The sequence below is a fragment of the Haliotis rubra genome, unplaced genomic scaffold (genome assembly GCF_003918875.1).
Source record: "Haliotis rubra isolate DU_JTF1 unplaced genomic scaffold, ASM391887v1 Scf2, whole genome shotgun sequence".
NCBI lineage: Eukaryota > Metazoa > Mollusca > Gastropoda > Lepetellida > Haliotidae > Haliotis > Haliotis rubra.
The window spans coordinates 4,899,154-4,921,617 of record NW_025766002.1 but is presented as its reverse complement, the minus strand read 5'-3'; the positions used below and the strand labels follow the sequence as shown (position 1 = coordinate 4,921,617).

Below are 22,464 nucleotides of genomic sequence, written 5' to 3'. Positions count from 1 at the left end.
TCATGATTCATGTCGCTAAGTCAAAAACGTTGGTCTCCCCCCAGGTTTTATCTTCTGTCCCCAGTTTCTAGAAAGGTAAAGGTCATTGTGTTCCTCATTAACTTTCCATATGACCACTGTGTAAAATTGAACAAGGTGTTATTTACCATGCATGTGAATGGTACAAGGTGTTATTTACCATGTATGTGAATGGTACAAGGTGTTTATTTACCATGTATGTGAATGGTACAATGTGTTATTGACCATGTATGTGAATGGTAGTAGGTGTTTATTTACCGTGTATGTGAAAGGTACAAGGTGTTATTTACCATGTATGTGAATGATACAAGGTGTTATTTACCATGTATGTTAATAGTACAAGTTGTTTATTTACCATGTATGTAAATGTTACAAACAGACGTTATTTACCATTTATGTGATTGGTACACAGTAATTATTTACCACTTGAATGAATAAATCAAACAGATGTTATTTACTACTTAATGGCAGGTGTTACATATATGTAAATGTTACAATCAGGTGTATATTTACTTATTTGAACGGTTTAAGCAGCTGTTTATTTACCACTAATGTGAATGGGTCATGCAGGTATTTATTTCCCACTTATGTAAATGTTACAAGCAAGACTTAGTGTTAATCTACCATTTCTGTGAATGGTAGGTGTTATTTACCACTTATGTGAATGGTTCAAGAGGGTGTCTATTTACCAATTATGTGAATGGTTTAAGCAGCTGGTTATCTATCACTTATGTGAATGGGTAAGGCAGCTTTTTATCTATCTGCCACTTATTTGAATGGTTTAAGCAGCTGTATATTTACCACATATTTGAATGGTTTAAGCAGCTGTTTATCTACCACATATTTGAATGGTTTAAGCAGCTGTTTATCTACCACTTATGTGAATGGGTAAAACAGCTGGTTATCTATCTGCCACTTATTTTAATGGTTTAAGCAGCTGTTTATCTACCACATATTTGAACAGTTTAAGCAGCTGGTTATCTACCACTTATGTGAATGGGTAAAACAGCTGGTTATCTATCTACCACTTATTTGAATGGTTAAAGCAGCTGTTTATTTACCACTAATGTGATGGTTCAAGCAGGTGTTAATTTATAACTATGTGAAAAGAAGATGTATGTACTGATAGTGAAAGACCAAGGATCATAATCTGGGAACTCAAACTATTGCTTAGCAAATCCTGGAAGTGAGTTGTGCTCAGCGGATCCTGGAAGTGAGTAGGGCAGACAACTGGCCCTCTTATCCCCAGCCCTGGGGTGAGAGTACATACTGGTTTACACTTCAGTCTACTTAATAGATAATAAGTAAGTGAGTGCCCCACCACCCTAAAAGTAATAAGCAAAGTTTCAAACAGTAGATACACATTTTGCCTATCACGTAGTTAATGGCGCTATCTCAGGAATAATAGCATATTTGTCATAGAAAGAGTTGTAATACATGGAGATCTTTGCGCCTTAATACAACATAATATATAAATAATCTGATCGCAGTGCATATTATATCAACAATAAGTTAGAAAATGTTCAAGTAAAGGTTTCTTTTGAGCTTGTACTTACATGAATATGAAATGATTCTCTTAGTACACTGACTAAAATTAAAACAAACTCCACTATAACACATATCATTCATTCACAATTATCAATTCAAACTAAATCACACCAAATCATTCAACATATTCACAAAGAATATAGTAATAACAATCTAATTGAGACCTACATATTCGACATAACTTTTCTATCAAAACATTCCCTGTCTCAGATTACTCGGGACTTGTAAACACTTCCATTAGAAATTCCATAATGTACACTATTCTTTTTCTAAAGTACAACTTCACAAATATACCTACCAATTTTTAAATGAAGGATCTATGCAAACACTACTTTCTAACTAATTTTACAAACATTTTCCATTTCCATTTGTGACAGTTTTCTCCATTTCACGATCACTCTTAATTTTCCAGTCAGCAATTTTCCTGAAGATGCACACACTGATCAGATTCGCACATATCACAAACAAAACCGCTCCAAAGGTACTGTTGAACGTTGGTGGGGGCAATTTCTTCAAATTTCCTGAGAGTTGTAGTCGTAAAATATCTTGATAGACGCCATCAAGCTGCTTGTAAGAGGTCATCATTATGCAAACATGGAAGATCTGATGGCTGTGACCGAAGAAATCAAATTTACCCGGAAACAACCGCTGTGGTATATCTGATCCGAAAAAGAATCCCCCAGAGAAGAACCACATCATTTGTTGAACATGATGTCCCATGCCGTCATCCCATGGTTCCTGGCCCATATAGTACAGCATGACCCGATGCCACACTGGAAATATCAGCCAGATATACACAGCAAATACAGAACTCAGCTGCCATATCCGACGTGCGAAAGGATACGGACGGGAGTAACGCGTTTTAGAAATTGAACAACAAACACAAACCAAAATGCTCAATAAGACTCCGACGAGAACAGAGTACACGTCCAATGCACTGTTCAGGAGACTGTCATGAAAGCAATATGAATGGTGGAGGATGACGCTCCCTAGGCCATAGAGTCCAATACCCGCATAGTCGACCATGAAACACGTATAATGGATAAGTTCCGATTTGTTTGAAAAACAATGTGCACATGTACTGCAGATGTACAATATCACCATGGTTATGAGACCGGCAGACAACGGCCACATGTACTGGTCACCGATGAGATCGAACTCTTTCCAGAAGACGCCGACTCGTACCAATGTTACGATGAGGGCCAGTAGATGTGTCCAACAGTTCATACATTCGTTGTGGATCTGGAGGAAGCTGAGGCAGTAGTAGGCCCAGGGTTGATGCATGTGGCGGAACCCGGTCTCCACATGAGGCTCGTGAAACAGCTTCGGGATACCTTGTTTGGTTGTGGTTGGAGTCAACTTCTTCAGCAATGACTGTCCGGCCATCTTTACTGTGTGAGCAGTTTACCTGTAATGAAATAATATTCCGTTATGTCAGCTGATATTGGATTCATAGAGTCTGATGATTAATAACAGACACACATGTTTCTCATGCATGTAAATAGCATATAAAGGTGCATCATATTCAAGGAATGAAATAATGAGAATGAGGATTCATATGCTTACTACTTGCATTGACAATTCTGCAGCAATATCAACCAGGGACATCGAATGGAAATTCTATGCAGGTGCTATATCCTAGTCTATAATGTGTTGGAATTAACTGAGCAGCTCTACCTTCGAAATGTAATAACACAACCATGATATGGTATAAAGTACGGACATAACTAGTTGACTGAATAATATGTTGGCAGGGTTCGAAATACCCCATGTATTAGCGTGCCATGGCACGGTAAATATCGAAATGGCACAGATAAAAAATGTTCTTGGTGCCCTTATGGCACGCCTAATTTTTTAGAGACATACTACACCTTTAGTCATTTAATCCCCAAACAAAACACTTACGCAAATGACAAACAAGCAAAAACATTTATTGACTTTTATGCCCAGGAAATCACTGGAATTATGATGGATGATGTAAAGAAAGACATTGTGATATAATATTGTTAACTGCCATCCCTGTTTGTCATGTCTCTGAAATTCATGTCAAGGACATACCCGGTAGATGATTTTCATGTGCATGGTTATCTTATTAGCAGAGGTACAATTTGAGGACATAATTAACTAATAATTAATTAATAGTTTACTGTGATCCGTGAAGGTCCGGGTTAGAATTGATATTCAGTAACCCATGCTTGTCTTAAGAGGCGACTAATGCGATCGGGGGACACACTCGCTGACTGGGTTGACACATGTCATCGTATCCCAATTGCGTAGATCGATGTTCATGCTGTTGATCCCTGGGTTGTCTGATCCGGACTATTATTTACAGACTGCTGCCATATAGCTGGAATATTGCTGAGTGCGGTGTAAAACTAAACTCACTCACTCACTCAGTTGCTTGTGTAAATGCTTCGAGTTATCCAAGGTTCGATACAATGACAAAACTGATGAATGAAGAAAGCATACACCGCAACCAAGCCTTTACTTGGAGACAACAGAACATTAGACATCAAAGTTTAACATAATAGTGTTTGACTGATGGGAAAATTCGACATACATCTTTATGCAGTGTTCACGAATAGCGTCTGACCCTCTGACAAATCCGGCAGATTCGCCAACGGTCCGATAGAAGTCTACCACCCGCCGGCCCCAGTGTCTGACTGTATATTTCACAATGACTTTGACTGACGTTTTTATATGTGACATGTGACACTTGTTTGCTGTTTATAAATCTAATGTATGTTAATAATTTTGATGCTAATTATAAGAAATGTTAAATCTGAAATGTGTGTTTAATTGTATTCTATTGGTCCTGTGAATTTTCAATGTGTCAGACAGACATCTGAAACTTCCAGGACCCAATGTCCTGTTACTTTGAAACACCATTCGTGAACACTGTTTATGTACAATAATTGAAAAGTTCAGTTACCACAAAGGGAGATAACTTTACAGTAAAGTAGTCCTTTGCAATCAACTAAAACAAGTAGATATTGTTCCAAAAATGCAAAGCTTGGGCTTACAAAATAGTGCTTTTCAGTTAGATACAAACTTATTGAGAAAATGCCTAAAATATTTGCTCCTCGTAGGATAATCCTCAATGACATCATCGAGATAGCAAAGACAAACAATATGGATTTATTCAAACAAGGACATTCATAAAACCAAATAGTGAGAAATCTCCTGACAGTTAGGGGTTTCATAACGTGACAGCCAATTGGACCGAACCATGCTGGGTCTAAATGTCAAAACAACTGAATACACTGCTCATCAAATGATTGTACATGTTAATTGCAAATCCAATGTTGCAGACACAATAAAGGCAAATATTGGAACAGAAAAGAGATCGAAATTTCCACTAGCCATTCAGTCAAACACATCCTAAAGGCTGTTAGAATTCCTGGCTTCACAGGGGGGATGCTGATATAGATAGTACCGGCCTTGATATGGATCATGCATATTGACATTTGTTAATCAGATATTGATATAGTCAATTGATAAATATTGGAAAGGTAGCTTCGTGGAAAAGTGAAAAAAAAAAAAAAAAAAAAGTCTAAAAGAAAACAACATATTTCATGAAAATAACTCACTGGTGCTTGGTGTCAGATTTAAGATTGGACTACTGGTGAGTGAGTGAGTTTGGTCTTACGCTGCTTTTAGCAATATTCCAGCAATATCACCGCGCGGGGGACACCAGAAATGGGCTTCACACATTGTACCCATGTGGGGAATCGAACCTGTCTTCGGCGTGATGAGTGAATGCTTTAACCACTAGGCTATCCCACCTCCCCTTAACATGATTGAGAAGCGGTTACTGAATAAAGTTTGTGTATAACTTCATCGTAATAACTTCTTCCAATGTGCAATATTTCAATTTATCAATCTTTTAACCAGCCTTAGCTATCACCATTCAGGAAAGTTGACATTTTAGGCAATTTCCAAGGCTGAAGGTGGTTGGACAGCTGGTTAAAACTCAACTCAGTCTACTGCAGAAGCAAAGTTCACTGAGTAATATTTCTAGATAATAATTGTATCAGTAAAATCACAGACTAGGAAAAGCAGTGATTGATGCATTAACAATAATGCTCACTGAAGCGGAAAGATGATGATGAATATTAGTCCGAAGAAGTGACTTTTTCCTGATTTGCTCACAAAAAAAGATGAATACATACATTCTATTGACCTGAAATATACCTTGAGTCTGGGCACATTGCCTCAAGGGTGTGTCTAATAGTATCACAAGCAGACATGTCCTGTTTTGCTAAACAAAGTCAACATTATTACACTTTAGTTTACCAAATTTTCACGAACATAACAGAAAAAGGGAATGTGAATAAAGAAAGATGGCAATCAACATCCGAGATTAAAATCTTGCCCAAATTAGTAATCCCTCTGGCAGTCTTAACCAGCTCCTCAAGATGCAAACACTAGCTTAACTGTGACAAGCTTATCACTGCTTACCTCGTCCACACACAGCCGTACCATCCAGTGAGATACCAGGAACTGTTCACCAGGCAGGCCACACATTACTAGCTAAATGGCCACACAAAACAATAATGTCCTGATTGCAATCAATAGCAATGAGAAAGCTGTCAAAATCGTGTCTGATGGGCGTGTCTACTGAAGGTTGTCAGCTTGTCAATGAATCTGACATGAAACGTCATTAGCAGTGATTGTACAAAGTATTAACGGGTGGTTGCACCATTGTTGATTGTCCAATAACAGTCCAGTAATTCCACATTATCAAAGTACTTGATTATGAAGATAATGGAGTATAAATGCCTATAAAGACCTTCATGATAATTCTGTACACATCATTATTCCCTGATTCATAATTTCACTTTCCCTTGTTAGTTTCTCATTTATGAAACCATAACTATCAGTGCAATTGTGATTTAAAGCACACTAGTGATTCCAACTGCATCACTGCATGTATTATGTCTTACACAAGACTATAGTTAATACAAAGTAAATACAATATGAAAAATTTACATTCATGATGTATTTGTAAGTGTGAATACACAATACCATTTAGACAATTCTCAAATATTATGTAATATTTGGGATTACAGTTTCTATGAAAGTGAGTAAGTGAGTTTAGTTTTACGCCGCACTCAGCAATATTCAAGCTATATGGCGACGGTCCTTTCTATGAAAGTACAGACTCTAGTATTATTGTTAGGTTACCCCAAATATAACATGTTAGGTTAATCCAATATATAACCAAAAAATAATTGTTTTTCACAAATGACTCATATGCAATGAAAACGACCAATCGTTAATGTACTTCCAAGTCCACTTTTTCTATCTGATCTCACATCGTGGAAACTGAACCCAGGTCTTTGCGGTGACAAGTGAACCCTTTAACCACTAGCTACCTGCAACACCTCAATCTTCAAAGTATCAAATTTAAGGTAAATTATCTTAAACTCTTTTGGTAAAATAAAAGACCAAGAGGAAAAAAGGGCTAAAATGACAAAGGTTGTTCTTAGTTACAAAGGTTAACCTTAAGGTAACCTAAACAAAAACTTCTGTCCATTGCACAAAGCTACCTTTGTTCAACCTTAACGTTGGAAGGATACTAAGCGGCAACCTTTACTAGGGTTGAAATCTTCAGTGCAGGAGATTCAATCATGTCCGTAGTTACGGTTGTGAGGTTTCTCCCCGCCCAAATAGAAAAACAATTGATGGTTTGACTGTGTATCGTAATGTGGACAATACACGTACCTGTTTGGTATGACTGACTGACTGAGTTTAATTTTACGCCGCTTTTAGCAATATTCCAGCAATATTACGGCGGGGGACACCAGGAATGGGCTTAACACATTGTGCCCATATGGGGAATCGAACCCGGGTCTTCGGCGTGACGAGCCAACGCTTTAACCACTAGGCTACCCCACCGCCCCTGTTTGGTATGAAATTAATGTAAATGAAAACAGTATTTCATAACAAACGAATATATGTTTTAGAATGTTTTTGTTTATGATTATGCAGCTATTTCTCTTCATAAATATACAATGACAGATGCAAAAAAGATACCTCCATGGAACTATCAGAATAATGATGTAACGTTTGTCCAAAGGGAGATATGGCATGGTTTAAATATATTTGTAACAATTCTTGTAGAAATATAGTTACAATTAGATGTCATGTCATCACAATATTTTTTCTAAAATAAATTGATTTTGTTATCAACAACAATGACAGTGAATCATAAAACATTTGTGACAAACGAGCACCTGGCCAATCATTACACATCATTGTTTTGTCAATACAACATTTATTCTTGTAAGAATAATCTTAAGACGTATCTTTTATCATTACAAATTTGCATGTATAGTTATATTTCACAGAATACTGAGGAGGTACAAATTATGTTTGCTGCTTTTCATACAGGCTTTATAAAAGCACTCGACTATCAGGGTTAGTGACTGTTAGAGGCCATTATAATAACAGTTGTAACAATGTTAACTGTGGGACGTATTTTGAATTTGGGGCCGTAGTTTAAGTTAGTTACATCCTTGTTAGAATTTCAGTCTATTGACGTCGATTAGTTCTTTACAAATATAATACTTCCTGACATTTTTAGCATATACAGACACATTAACGCTATATATGTTACAAATACTAACCTATCGATCCAGGAACTTTCCTCGTTAGATTTGTGAAAGGAACATCAACCTTAGCAAAAGCCTAAGGTTAAAACTTAGGGAGATAAGGTAATCTTAGCGATAAGGTTGTTTTGTACAACGGCACCACTGATGGATGTCGTATTTGAGCAGACTTGTACATTTAAGCAATACACATGCTGAACAGTATTCTGCTAAAAGAACAATGTATTCCAAATAAATTAATCATAATTTGAAGACAAACCTTTTGAAAACTCCCATACACTTGAAACTGCCCATATAACAACTCACCCCAGCTGCAAACAGTCATACAGACTGGCAATCCACGAAAAAGCTGTATGGATTGGAATGCAATGGAGTCTGTAATGGTCTAAATAGCTAGCCTCGGTCATGCATCAGTCAACTACGTAATTATCGACCAACATATCTTTACCTTTGTTTTGGACCATCAATATTTACTGACGAAATCAATACTTATAACAGGAGTAGAGATAAAACCTGAGTCAACTGTTTACTGCAATTTCCCAATGCAATCCATTTCAGAATTGCTACTGCCTTTCATCAGTGATTAGACATTCCCATTATGTAAAGAAACGAGAGCCTCCGCCATCTGTCTAGCAGAAAGTGCATCCCATAACACTGTCTGAAAGCAAGACTTGCAAAGTGCGAGACGAGCGGACTTGTTACCAGGAAGAACACATATATACTGACATGTAATTGCTCACAGTTTCTTCTTCGAACAGTGTCATGAACTATTTTCCCGTTGATGAAAATAAGGTTAAATTCTGATTTAGTCGATAGTTGTTTTGAAGAGAGACCCGGTGAAAACATCTGTTATTCCATCTTCAGCAAGATGAATACTAGATTACCAACGCAGAACACTTCATGATAAATTGAGTAAATGATAAAATGAACATGGCTATATGTAACTCAAAACTTAAATTTGTCCAAGAATGCAAGTGATATATACAGAGGTTTATCTAGACATGCTCCAAGGCTGATATTTTGGCCCAAGTCTGGAGCAAATGTCAGTTATAAACTGAACTGAAATTTCCCAATTCATTTACAGTATCAAAAGTATTAAAGAGCCAACGACATGGTTGAAATGTTTTCTCCGTGTTTTAAAGTCAAATCCAGGTTTCTTCACAAGCTTTGTATCGCACAAACCTAGGAAAAAAATAAAGGAACACTTGTGCTTTCATGTGATCCCTTATTTTGTTCCTTCAGTATACATGCTGATCTCATTGGAACATTCAAATTTCAGTGAGCAGCGTTACCTAAATCTCAATCAGTGATCTGTAGCACATCTGACAATACACTTCTATTTCTGCATGTACTTATTTACTTTGAATTTTGGTAGTGTTTGGTTTATTTGTTTGTTGTTTAACATATTGCTCAGCAATCCAGTGATAGAAATTATGAGCATTAATTTAAGTTTAATTGAAGGGTCCTTGCACACAATACAAAGGACTGTTGAAGTAGTGAGTGAGTGAGTTTAGTTTTACGCTGCACTCAGCAATATTCCAGCCATATGGCAGCGGTCTGTAAATAATAGAATCTGGACCAGACAATCCAGTGATCAACAGCATGAGTATCAATCTACTCAAGTGGGAACCGATGACATGTATCAACCAAGTCAGCTAGCCTGACCGTCAGTCTTCTCTTACGACAAGCATGGGTTACATAACTGCTCTGAAAGAAATAGCTAAACACTTAGTAAAGTCAAAGATATGTTGTGGGTACAATGAATAATATTGTGCATCCCTGTGGATGAAGGGATGTTTTTATTCTGCAACCCTTCTCTATTTGCGCAACACCCTGATTGCATGTACAGTGAGACCCCAAATATCCGGAAACCTCGCCTTCCGGTCAATTTTCATAAAAAAAACCCAATCTCTTACGTAATAAACGTGACTGTCTATAACGGATATGCGGTTTCCGTTCCCGGACGGTAAATTTTACAAACCAACCGGTTAAATCAACACAAAATTGACTCACTTATCCGCACGAAGCTTTGATCTTCCGCTGACCGTGTGAAGTGAAGCGTGAGTGTCCCACGTGTTTTGACACGAGACAAGGTCTGCTAATCCGGATTAATGATCGATCAGCAGGGTATTGGTGGTGATTAGTATACCTGTCTGACACATAGGGAATTGTAGTTGGCAAATCAAAATGACCATGCTGTTTTGGAAGTGATTTTAAACCAGAAGTGTATGCTCGCTACCGTTCAAACACCTACTATATTATTGTGCATGTTTGAACTTGATCGCCGGGAAACGTGTGCACAGCTGATTGCTATTTCCGGCTCAAATACACACAGTAATCTTAATCCCTGCAAATAATACAATGCCCAGCAAAAACAACTTAGTACTTAAGAGGTAAATAATCTTGTCTAGTGATGTTTAATTGCAAATTTGACGTCCTAGATAAGCCGACCCCCTTCTACACACTGCTTTTTTTATCCTCAAAATACGGCTTATAGAAGGTAATATACGGTAAGCCTGGATGCCAGAAATCCAGAAATCCAGATATCCGGATATTCAGTTATCCGGACGATTTACGTAAAAACGAATGTGTCCGGATATCCGGGGTCTCACTGTGTATTATATAGGGTGATTTTGTATTTTGACTTTTTAGGAATGGTTTTAAAAAACTTTGGAGCGGTTATGAAATAACTGACTTATTTTTATATAATATATGGTGATTAGGATGATTTTGCATTTTGCCTTTTCAGAATGGTCATGAGAAACTGTACAAGGACGTGCGGAGAGTCAACCAAATATATGACAAGCAATAAAGCAGGGTAATATACTTTCATTACGTAAGTGGTCAAAAACCATCAGCAATAAATGACCCTAAGTGCATAATTTATTCATTGCATGGAACATGTAAGGCTTAAATAGTTCATCAGGGTTGCCTATATAAACTATGAACATGGCTTCAAACCCATCAAATCTATTTTATTTCACATGTGCTCATAGAACACTAGCTTGTTGTTCTGTTGCACGCAAAAATGTTCTCGAGTAATATTAAACATGGCTCCTACTTCATCAAATAAATGCCATTCGAGTTTGAAACGAATTGACGTAAAACTGAGTGATAATACATTTCCCTATAGTAATGTGCCAGATGATAGGACTGGTGCAAAACCAGGTCCTGAGATTAAAGCTGTATGGAGGAAGCTGAGTAGGGAGTGAATCACGTTTTATGGCTCTTCGGCTCACACAGCAATTTTGTAGCCAGATAACTACACAGGACAAGATGCATAGGCACATTTATACATGTGGAGAAAAGTGCCCTTTATTAGATGAACATAATGATCTAACTGCCCCCTTGTCGAGCTGTTATTGAAGTGTCCATCTTGCGTATTGTGGAGCTGAATGGAATCCTGGACTTACAGAAGCTCAATAGGAGCACTGTCGGTCTTAGTTTTGAGTAGCTACAGAGTATTAGAAATCATATTGTAAATACCACTGCTTGCTATCAAATGACAGAATCTGACATTAATAATGGTGTGTATAGGAATTGAAAGAAAAAATGATTCTAATCAGATGTCTACCGCAGACAAGCACGCTTTCTAATGCTAGAGTAGGCATTTAGCATTTTGAAAAGATGCAAAAAATCAATATGAACACCAATGGTTTGTCATTGCTGGATGTGAAAAGATACATACAGGAACTGGCTTGCATTGCACATAACATGAAAGGGGGGCACAGCCCTTTCATCTGATGAAATAACCCCACTGACTAAAAAATATATTCTTGATTGGCAAAAGTTAAAAAATCTTTCCATCCTCATAAGAAATTTAGTGAACAAGCAGAGACCATTTTATGATTCTGACTATATCATAAGCTTGTGTTAATGGATCACTGGGGTGTGGGGTAGCCTAGAGGTTAAAGCATCAGCTCATCACTCTGAAGACCCGGGTTTGATTCCCCACATGGGTACAATGTGTGAAGCCCATTTCTGGTGTCCAGTGCCGTATTATTGCTGGAATATTGCTAAAAGCGGCGTAAACCCATACTCACTCACTCACTCACAGATCACTACCAAAGACAGTTAGCACCAGGCATTCTCAAGAAGATGACCATATCACCTGAACCAAAACCCACTGATTGTTGTGAAACATTCCAGGAAATAAACCAAGATCTATGATGGTCAATGCTGTTTGCCATGGAAACTGACAGGCATAATATATAAAAAACACACAATTTATTCTGAAATACAAAAGATAGACAAGATATCAATTTAATATTTCAATATTTAGAATGGTAAACAATTTTTTTAAATCCAGACAATTTCAAAGAACATGAAGAAAAATATCAAAGACCAGTTGTTAAAAATAATGAGATTAAAAGTGTGATCTCATCATTTTCCTACCATGACATTATAAAGCACTTGCCACTAAATAGTATCATAACATGTGCATAGTGCATACAAGAATGACTGATCCAGTAACTTTAAAGGCAACAGCACATCTTTTGACACATAGTTTTCAACATTCATGCTACAGTAATTCCAGAAGCACATGAAACAATTCGAAGTAGAATTCCTGTATCCAAATGCATGGGCACTGGAAGCAATGGGGCTTTTGTTATGACTGGTCAAGGTGTTACAGGGCATATGTGGAAAAGCAATCCTATGCTTGGTAACTATCACTGAATTGCTCACAGGCTAGCATTAGTGGGTGCTCAGGCGGGAACTAATGTCCCACCACTGGAATCACAGGGTGAAATGCTTACAGGTGTTTTCTGTTATTTCAAGGTCTTGGTTAACAGGTCATGAGTTAAAAGGTGCCAACTCTCCAAAAGTGCAGAATCTTCTTAACGAACTACAACTGAAAATGAAACAAGTCCATGATGGCTGGTGATAGCCTGTGTCAAAAGCTGTGAGGACAGTGTATTGATGTTGGTAATCATTTATAATACTCTCTCCCAGTAATAATAATGGTGAGGACCAAAGAGTCAGAAGGTCTATCCTCTACCAACCAACTTTAACTCCTGTCTGAGTTGTGCCTAATTTTCCAGAAAGAAAATCTGGGAATAGCACTTGTGCAGTGTTAGTTGAAAACTGCATGACATCATTAGAAAAGGTCAGATCTGGAACAACATCTTATATGGAACAGTTTTATAAAATATGTTCTTGACAATGAAGCTGGAAAGTCTTGATTCAAGGAAACCACATCCTTCAAGGGAGACCTAACCTTCATTCCATAAAGGAATCCTCTTTGAGAAAGTTCTGGGAGAAGCTCCAGCACAGGATTCACAAAAAAGAGTTGGAATCTGAATGTACAAGGGACAATAATATACTGTAAACGTTCTTATTTTCGCGTGGTGCAATTTTCGCGGAATTGACAGTTTAGACTACATCGCGCGGTCAATTATTCGCGCAATCAGTAATTGCCGGAACTGCCAGCCGTCTCTTTGGCCGCCACTAATAGCAGTGAAAACAAACAGAGTGGCTTAACCTGTCAGGCGGCATTTATTACTTACTCACAGGAAATCCCTATCTGTGCGGTTCACACCCATAACCCCTACATGCCACTACCCCTACACTCCAGTACCCCTACAGCTAGTTAAAACAACACCTAGCATTTACCTGTCTGATATAATAGACTAATCCTAAAGAGGGATTAGTGCATGGAGCATAGATGAGATCAAGGGATGCATAAATGTGATTAGTCTTTTGTGGCAAGGAAATTAGTGGTCTCATGATGAAAACAAACCTCAACCCTGAGTAGAAGAAACATACAATTGGAAAAGTGTTGTGATTGCTAAATGTTGTGATATACTAGTACACAGTAACCCGTTTACTCCCGGAAGAGATGAAAAACACATCAGTATTATGTTCCGAATTCTGACGATCTGACTAATTAACTTATACTGTATCTCGTTGTGATTTCAAACAAGCCGGGTTGTTGTGAATGAGATGATTGAGTGTTAGTGACTATTCGCTTCATGATGATACGTTTGTATCTAAATGAATAAATAAAATACTGCTGTATTATTTCTTTCCGAGTCGTTTCGTGGTAATCTGTTTTGTATCAAACCATTTGTCATGTGACCAATTTCCATGGCGGCCACAACACACATTGCTGTTTTCGCTAATTCGGGCGATGGGATTTCGCCATTATTTAATTATGTTTTGGGAAATCCATTACAGCGACAGTTAAGTTTGATTCTTTATGCTACTATCAGTCGTCATTTTAAGATTCCCGTAGATTTCTGTCTTCAAACTTGATGTGTTATGGTAACAACTCAGGGGCGAGCGTGGTTAGACTGAATGAATGACAGGTTTATTCGCGGTGTATAAATTTTCGCGCTAAAATGTTTTGCGCGAAAAGCGCGAAAATAAAACCTGCGCGAAATATACTACGTTTACAGTAACAATCAAGTGTTAGAGCCTGATGCTTTCACTGGAGCCGGCAATAAATAATACTGTAACTACCAGTGACAAATTAACCTACTCAGGACATGAAAATCACATTCAAGAGTTGAAGCTTGAACCTACAATGTACAAGAACAGAGGCCCAGATAAGCTGCGTATCCGGGTAAAATACGCATAGAAAATTTCCAATTACGCATTGAAAAATAATTGTTGCGTACCAATTACGCATTTAAAATGTTAGATACGCAAAATGTTTAAAAACAAATGCGTACGGAATATATTTATAAAAATCGCTTTCGTAAGGAAAAGGACATGGATTGCTATCAAGTTGTATACTGTTAGTATAGGACTAGTGTTGTACTGTCAGTATAGGATGAGGGATTTTTTATGAAATCATTTCCATTATATTTAAGTTGGTTTTGATTAGGTATGACATAAGGTAGAACATACTTGCTTAGTAAACTTACTCAATGACATCATACTTAGGTGAGTAAAATGACTGAAATACGCACATATTTGAAAGCATTGGGTAACGGAAAATGAAGTACCCACTCAACATTCATAATACCCACTCCAAAAAAATACAGTGGGTACAGTACCCACATGAGCTAAATCTTATCTTGAGCTCTGCAAGAATATCACCATCAAGAATTAAAGCTTTAACCAACAAGGGACATGGATATCACTATCAACTGTCCAAGCTTTAGTCTACAGTGGACATAAAGAAGTTGAAGATTTAGATATTCTCTGACCAGGAATAGGTAGATAACAACACTCACCAGCAAACAATTAACCTTATAATAAGGGACATGAAAATCACAATAAAGAGGTAAAGCTTTAGTGAGTGAGTGAGTTTAGTTTTATGCCGCACTCAGCAATATTCCAGCTATATGGCGGCGGTGTGTAAATAATCGAGTCTGAACCAGACAATCCAGTGATCAACAGCTTGAGCATTGATCTGCGCAATTGGGAACCGATGACTGTGTCAACCAAGTCAGCGAGCCTGACCACCCGATCCCGTTTGTCGCTTCTTACAACAAGCATGGGTTACTGAAGATCAATATTCTAACCCGGACCTTCACGGGTAAGGTAAAGCTTTAACCTACAGTGGAAATAAATATAACTTTTATGTATTGAAGGTTGAAATTTTCACTAACAAGGATTAGGCAGTTAACAACACTCACCAGCAAACAATTAACCTTTATTAAAGTTATAACAAGGGACATGAACACCACAATAAAGAGATAAAGCTTTAATCTACAAGAGACATGAATATCACCATTAAGTGTCCAAGCTTTAGCCTTCAGTTAACATGAATATAACTTTTACTTTCACTAACCAGGATTTGCAACTGACTATACTCACCATTAAACAGTTAATCTACCTGGGACATAAATATGACTTTCAAGTGTTGAAGGTTGATACTGTCACTGACAGACATGAATAATCAAAACTTGAAGCATGAGTCTTCACAAACCTGTTTTCAACACATGTCGACAAGCTTTGTATCCAATGTACTAGGGATGTAAGGCTAAACATGCTGATGCACAATACGTGCACTGACCTGTATCTCACAGGCACATCATGCATGATAGGAGCTGAGGTATTGACCTTTCATCACAATCAATCCATTATTTACCGTCATTTATCCATTATTTATCGTCATCCATTACGATCACCCAGTATACAGGTTCACAGAGCATGATAGAATTATATTCACACGATCCAGTTGCCGATCTCGACTGTACTTACAACATCCTACTTCATATTATGTAATATACTTCAAAATTCTTTTCTTAGACTTAAACCTGTGACTTTGAATAAAAGCTGATAGGTTCTACGATGGCAGACCCAATGGGTCATATATAACTAATCTGCAGATCATTTGAGACTAGTGGTTTTGTAAAACAAGCATAAATTGCAAGAAAACAACTAGTCCATCAAGTTTCACTAGTCTCCAGCTAAAAGACTAGTAGCCACAGGGGCGGATCCAGAGGGGGTTTGGGAAGGGGGGAGAGAGAGAAAGAGCCCCCTCCTTCTCTCTCTCTCTTTAACACCCTAACCTTTGGACTTCATGATTTATGTGCACCACCCCCTTCTCCAAAATCCTGGATCCGCCCCAGTGCCAGGTCTATTCTTGTCTTGTTACATCTTTAATTTTATATTTAACATAACTGGGTCTACAACACAGGTCATATGGAGTCTTGCATTCTGGGATATGCATCAACACTTTCTATTTCTGTCTTGTCTATTTCATCTCATCTGATTCTCCTGTCACTTCGAGTGGAAGGGCATTTGGATCAATGAATCCCAACAGAGGAGCAATAAAAGGGCCCTCTTCATATCCATTACAGTCAGTCCCACTCTCATGCTGACTAAGACTGAGCTCAACTCCTTAATATCCTCTATCATATTGAACTGACAATGCCTTTGAGAGAATAGCTCAGATGAAACTAAGAACTGAGCACATTTTCACCCTAGAGATTATGAACGTGGCGAGTTAATAACATACAAGTAGTATTCCTGGCTTTTATGCCCAAGTTATTACAAACTGAAGTAGGCTAATTTCAAAACATGGACTTGATGCATATCCTTGAAATTGAGTTATACTTGTTTAACAACTGATCATCAAGATCACAAAATACAAGGAACTCAGATGAGGAAGGATATAATCTATTTCTTATTATGACTTTGGCTCTCTCATGTTTTTTCATGAATATTTTCAAGCGACTGAGTCAAATTATGCGGTACACATTAAGTTTATTACAATCATAATGTTCATAAGCATTCCTCAGAACAAACAGCAAAAACATTCACCAGACTCGAGAATACATTGTGTATGTGATGATTAGTTCTTCAAATGAAGTTTTCTTAACTTCTGTGGTTAGCTATCATCACTATCCATATAACATCATCATCATCATCATCAGGATAACCACTGTCATATTAGTTTCAGTATACATGTCATATCATATTCATCATCATCATCAGGATAACCACTTTCATATTAGTTTCAGTATACATGTCATACTCCCAAAAGATTTACGCGATCATTCAACAGCATAAAACATGATCAAGGTTTACAAGTTTAGCCCATTGTCTGAAACCCAAGCAGGGAGCAATTTTCTTATGTCTAACAGTCCATACTCTATCCTTACAAATATTTCAAAATAATGCATATAAAAATCTCAAATATCTCAAAACTGTGTGAAAGAAGCTGCTATCAAAGTTTGGCCTGGTCAGATCCAGTGATGTGATGCTGTTTACAGACACGGATAAAACTCCAATTACTGTTCTACTTTCACTGATAACAGGCATCAGGAAAGACTGGAATGTCTGATTTCCCCCTGAAATTAGATTACATGATCTAGATCTGAGACGTGAAGGCCTTTCTCCATATTACGAACCTTACTCACGAAATCTGTATAATCGAAACCAGATCAACCAGGCTTGATCAATTAATCAATCTTCCTGTTCTGCCAAACAGGCTGCCATCAGAACATCACTACTAGGAGCATCTTCTGCTTCTGATTGACCTGTTGCCCGAAACACTCAATGATTTCTCCAGAACTGCTCTGACCTCTCCCTCTAATGACTGTGTCAAACTTTTTTCTCAATTCATTGTAATGTTGTATATCCATTCACAATCCTTAGCAACCAACTTTTACTGCTAATTGGTTTTTCTATTATGCAATCCTAGTAATCCTTTAACTGTATTGCATAATGTAGCAGTCTGTGTGGCCAGCAGGATTACCTTTCTTTAGAAACTCGGATGCCACTCTGCAATGTCATTAACCGGGTATTTCATTCAAAAACTTCAAAGTGTCGTTTTTCCTGCCGTGCACACATAATGTTCACTTTAAGATTTTCCTGGCAAGAGCCATTACACCATGAATTTGATGCTAGTGCATAACATCAGGTAACGTCAGGTAACGTCAATCAAATGAGCACGTTAAGGAGTAATGTTGATGTAATGTGCAAAAAGCTTACCGTGAGAGATGCAGTGAAAGCATGTTCCGTATCTGGGTAATGTTTGAAATTACAGCTCCATCATGATAACCCCATGGCGCATGTTCATAAACTTTCAAAATTATCTAAAACTGACGTCATCTGAGACTGATTCCTTAACCTTGCCTCTCTCAAGCTCATCTTGCATTTCACCTTTGATAATGGATGACTTAATTGATTTTGCATTTTTTTTCTGATCTGCTTCTTGAGGTTCCAGGTACAAAGACTGTTGAAAATTAAGCTTGAAAGTAATGGGGTCCTTGTCATTATCCTAATGCTCAAAACGGATGACTAAGCAATGTCTGGGTCCTGAGGTATAACTACTAGAATAGCAGCACATCAGGACCCCCTTGGTCACCACTGAAAGAGTGAGTGAGTGAGTTTAGTTTAACCTGCTTTTAGCAATATTCCAGCAATAAAACAGCAGGGGACATCAGAAATAGGCTTCACACATACTGCCCATGTGTTGAATCAAACATGGGTTTTTGGCATGAAGAGCCAACGCCATAACCACTAGGCTACCCCACTGCACCACTACTAAAAGATATCACTATTGAATATACATCTTTCATAAACATTAATGGAACATGATTTTACAGAAATGCTGTCAATTATAACTCAACTGAAAATAGGTAAGAAAGTAAAATACTTTATCGATAGCAACTTCTTCGTTATATATGATGCGACGTTTTGGTATAGATTCTTATTACATACCGTTGTCAAGCAAGAGTGACATTCTTACTCTTGTTTGACAACTGTATAAGATTCTATAACAAATCGTCGCATCATATATAATATAGAAGTTGTTATCCATAAAGTTTCCTACTTTCTTATCACTCACCAACTTCTAAAATGCCAATCAAATAGAAATGAAAATTGGATAACAAAAACAATGAAGATGACTCTGATAAGTATTTCCTTTACTTTCCGTAAATGACATTCGTGAAGTCAGGAGAATATGTTTGCAAATAATTATTGTAATATGGCCTCTAAATAAACAACACATTACAGAAAACCTTAATCAACTCAGGTTCTATATCAGTTTTGAGCTAGGTTGACCCATCATGCTTTACAAAGGATACAACAATACAGTTGAAAATCTCCATCTGTCTCAATATACATCCAGCGAAAGAAACTAATATTCCATTTGTCAATGTAATAATAACCTATAGAAAAAAGCATTATATACAATTTTCTGCTTGTACTTTTGATACCTTTACTACAGACTACAGAGACAGTTTCTATCCCTGACATCTCAAACAGATGCAGGCACACCATCAAGCCAAACCTCAGTATCCACTCACGGTAATCCTCTGCCACAAAGAAATACAACTTAATTGCTTAGAAATAAAATCTTGTTTCAATTATTCATCCATTGCTAAGATTCCTAGGAGCTACTGATTAGATACTCCCTATGTGGTCGGTTCTTGCTGAGATCTCCAGAGGCACTTCATCATGTCCTTACTCAAATCATGACCAGCATACATTGAAAAATATAAATATGCCAAGTATATATATATACATACAGGATGGATATTCCATCGCATGTGTATTTTGCTGACAAAACCCAAGCAAATCTGGAGGAAAGTGGAATCTTAACAAATGACTAGTGGCTCCTTCCAAAGCTATGCAGGGGTTCAATTATTTTTTTAAAAATAGAAAGTAACTTTTCCTGACTAATTTTCCACTTGAGCTGATTTTATGACATAATCATGATGATGTAATTATGGAAGAATAAATCAACATGGTATTTGATGTTAATGTTTACTGGACTATTTATTGAAAAGTGATAAATAGCAAAGAAAGATAACTCTACTTTATCATCATTGCGAAATTTAATAGCTACATTTTGAGCAGATAGGAAATTAAATCCAAGTTTATTTGCAGTTTGAAACCATAAGTGGAAATTATCTAGTAGCCCACGGACAAGTAAGATACCATTATTTGATTGCCCGAAATGAAAACTGACTTGTGCAGAGCGTTGGGCGATGGGATTTTTTAACCCCTGCTATGGTACGCAGCTTGCTACCAAGAGATCAAGTCATCCTTTTTGTGAGTTAAGTTTTATGCTGCACTCAGCACTATTCCAGCTATATGGCAGCGATCTGTAAATAATCAAATCTGGACCAGACAACCCAGTGAACAGCAGCATGAGCACCAATATGTGCCATTAGGATAGGATGACATGTGTCAACCAAGTCAGCGAGTCTGACCACTCGATCCCATTAGTTACCTCTTACGACAAGTGCGGGTTACTGAAGACGGGTTACAATTCTATCTTAATCAATGAAATCATTTAGATACAGCATTGTTAAATCATCATCGACCCAGCTGTTGAGAGAATGAGTGTGAGTGTGTGAGTGAGCAATGATTTATGCTGCATTTAAAATATCCTTGATATATCATAGAAATGGACACCAGAAATGACTTTCTCACACTGTTCCCATGTGAAGAATTAAACCTGTGGCTTTTGTGTTGAAAGTACACTATAACCACAGGGCTAACTTTGATATGATTTTACCTCCAACACAAGGGCCAGTTTGAATGCATATTATTATAAAATGATTTTCTTTAGATGTGTATTATCATACATCAATTTCATCTCCAACTTGTATGAAATCCATATTGACTAAAACTATTATGTCTCGACATATTGATAATAATACCAGTGTGACCAAGATGAAAAATCAAACTTGTGAATGAAATATTGACAAATGGAAACACATTGAATAGATAAATCTGTCAGTGAGTGACAGCTGTGGATGTAATATAATGTAATGTAATTATCCGCTGCTTCAAACTCTTCTGAACGCTGTCATTGTTTTCAGAAACAAAGAGTTTCCTCTATATTATTTACTCACTAATACATTATGTTACATTATGTGCTACAAGGTAGGATTTGGGGCATGTTGTAAAGCTGTTATTTTCTTAACTCAAGAGGTATTTTATATATATCCAATGAAATTAGCTAAAGCTATCAGAAATATCTTTCCACTGTGTAATATAATTAAACTTATGAGTAAACGTATCAAATTTGTGATTTTCTTTATCAACATGTGCCATTAACCTTAGGCATATTACATTTAGCTGCCTGAATTTGATAAGAAACAAGTGGCATTTAGCATTCATTTGTATGGTGTGGAAAGCACAAAAGGATTTAGGGAAGAAGATATATACTTCTTTCAGATCCCCAATCAAATTTGGTTCCTCATTAACTGATAAAGCATATTCTCTTTGATCACCTGGTAAAACACCACTGCAGGTGAACGTCATTGTACAAAACTGGCACAAATTGAAAAGGAATTCATTCATCATTCCTGGTTTTGGAATTTTTTGTGCGTATACTTGTAATAGCGAAAGCTAATTATCTCTTCAGTTCAATAAACAATATTGGCCCTGCAGGTAACAATCACCCTACCTTGTCGTGACTAATTAATTCCACTTGACCTGCAGTTGGCACGCGCCGATCGTCTAGGTTCTATAGAAACCACAATACATTGGCATTATGTAATGAGACCGGTCGAAGAAGGATGTCCATTTCGTTGTGGCACGGTCAAATTACTGGCCAACTGAAGGTCGACCTCGTGGACGTTGATGCAGACGACTGTGTCTACCTCGAGATATGCTCGCTCTGAAAATAAGAAAATCAATAAAATCGAAGGTAACTACTTATCCTACAATGGGGAAAAGGGAGTCAAGTACAAAACTGATTCCAACTTGCAAAAAAGAATGAAATCATTACCATGGTCACGCGCCCTTTTGTGATCACGCTTTTGAGATTACTTCACAGCTGACAGCCGGCTGAAGACGGAAGTGATAGTTTTAACTACATCGTTTGCCGCTAGGAGGCGCTGTTAAACAGGTGCGCTTGATT

General features: G+C 37.4%; 1 protein-coding gene across 3 annotated transcripts; it reads right to left on the bottom strand.

The window, feature by feature from the left end:
- Positions 1–1,468: 1,468 nt before the first annotated feature.
- Positions 1,469–22,409, bottom strand: LOC124275394 (membrane progestin receptor gamma-like). Of its 3 annotated transcripts, XM_046710940.1 has the most exons (3): positions 22,333–22,409; positions 22,009–22,221; positions 1,469–2,974 (listed from the first exon to the last, which is right to left on the bottom strand). In XM_046710940.1, exon 3 carries the CDS (start codon positions 2,950–2,952, stop codon positions 1,912–1,914), a length of 1,041 nt encoding a protein of 346 aa, XP_046566896.1. In that variant the 5' UTR covers positions 2,953–2,974; positions 22,009–22,221; positions 22,333–22,409; the 3' UTR covers positions 1,469–1,911. The 3 variants fall into 3 exon arrangements, with proteins under 3 accessions (XP_046566896.1, XP_046566898.1, XP_046566897.1); XM_046710942.1 differs by lacking the exon at positions 22,009–22,221 and having other exon boundaries at positions 22,333–22,395; XM_046710941.1 differs by lacking the exons at positions 22,009–22,221; positions 22,333–22,409 and adding an exon at positions 15,948–16,044.
- Positions 22,410–22,464: the final 55 nt, after the last annotated feature.

Excerpts from the sequence above, each read along its gene's own strand:
- LOC124275394 (XM_046710940.1), bottom strand. The coding sequence starts at position 2,952 with ATGGCCGGACAGTCATTGCTGAAGAAGTTGACTCCAACCACAACCAAA.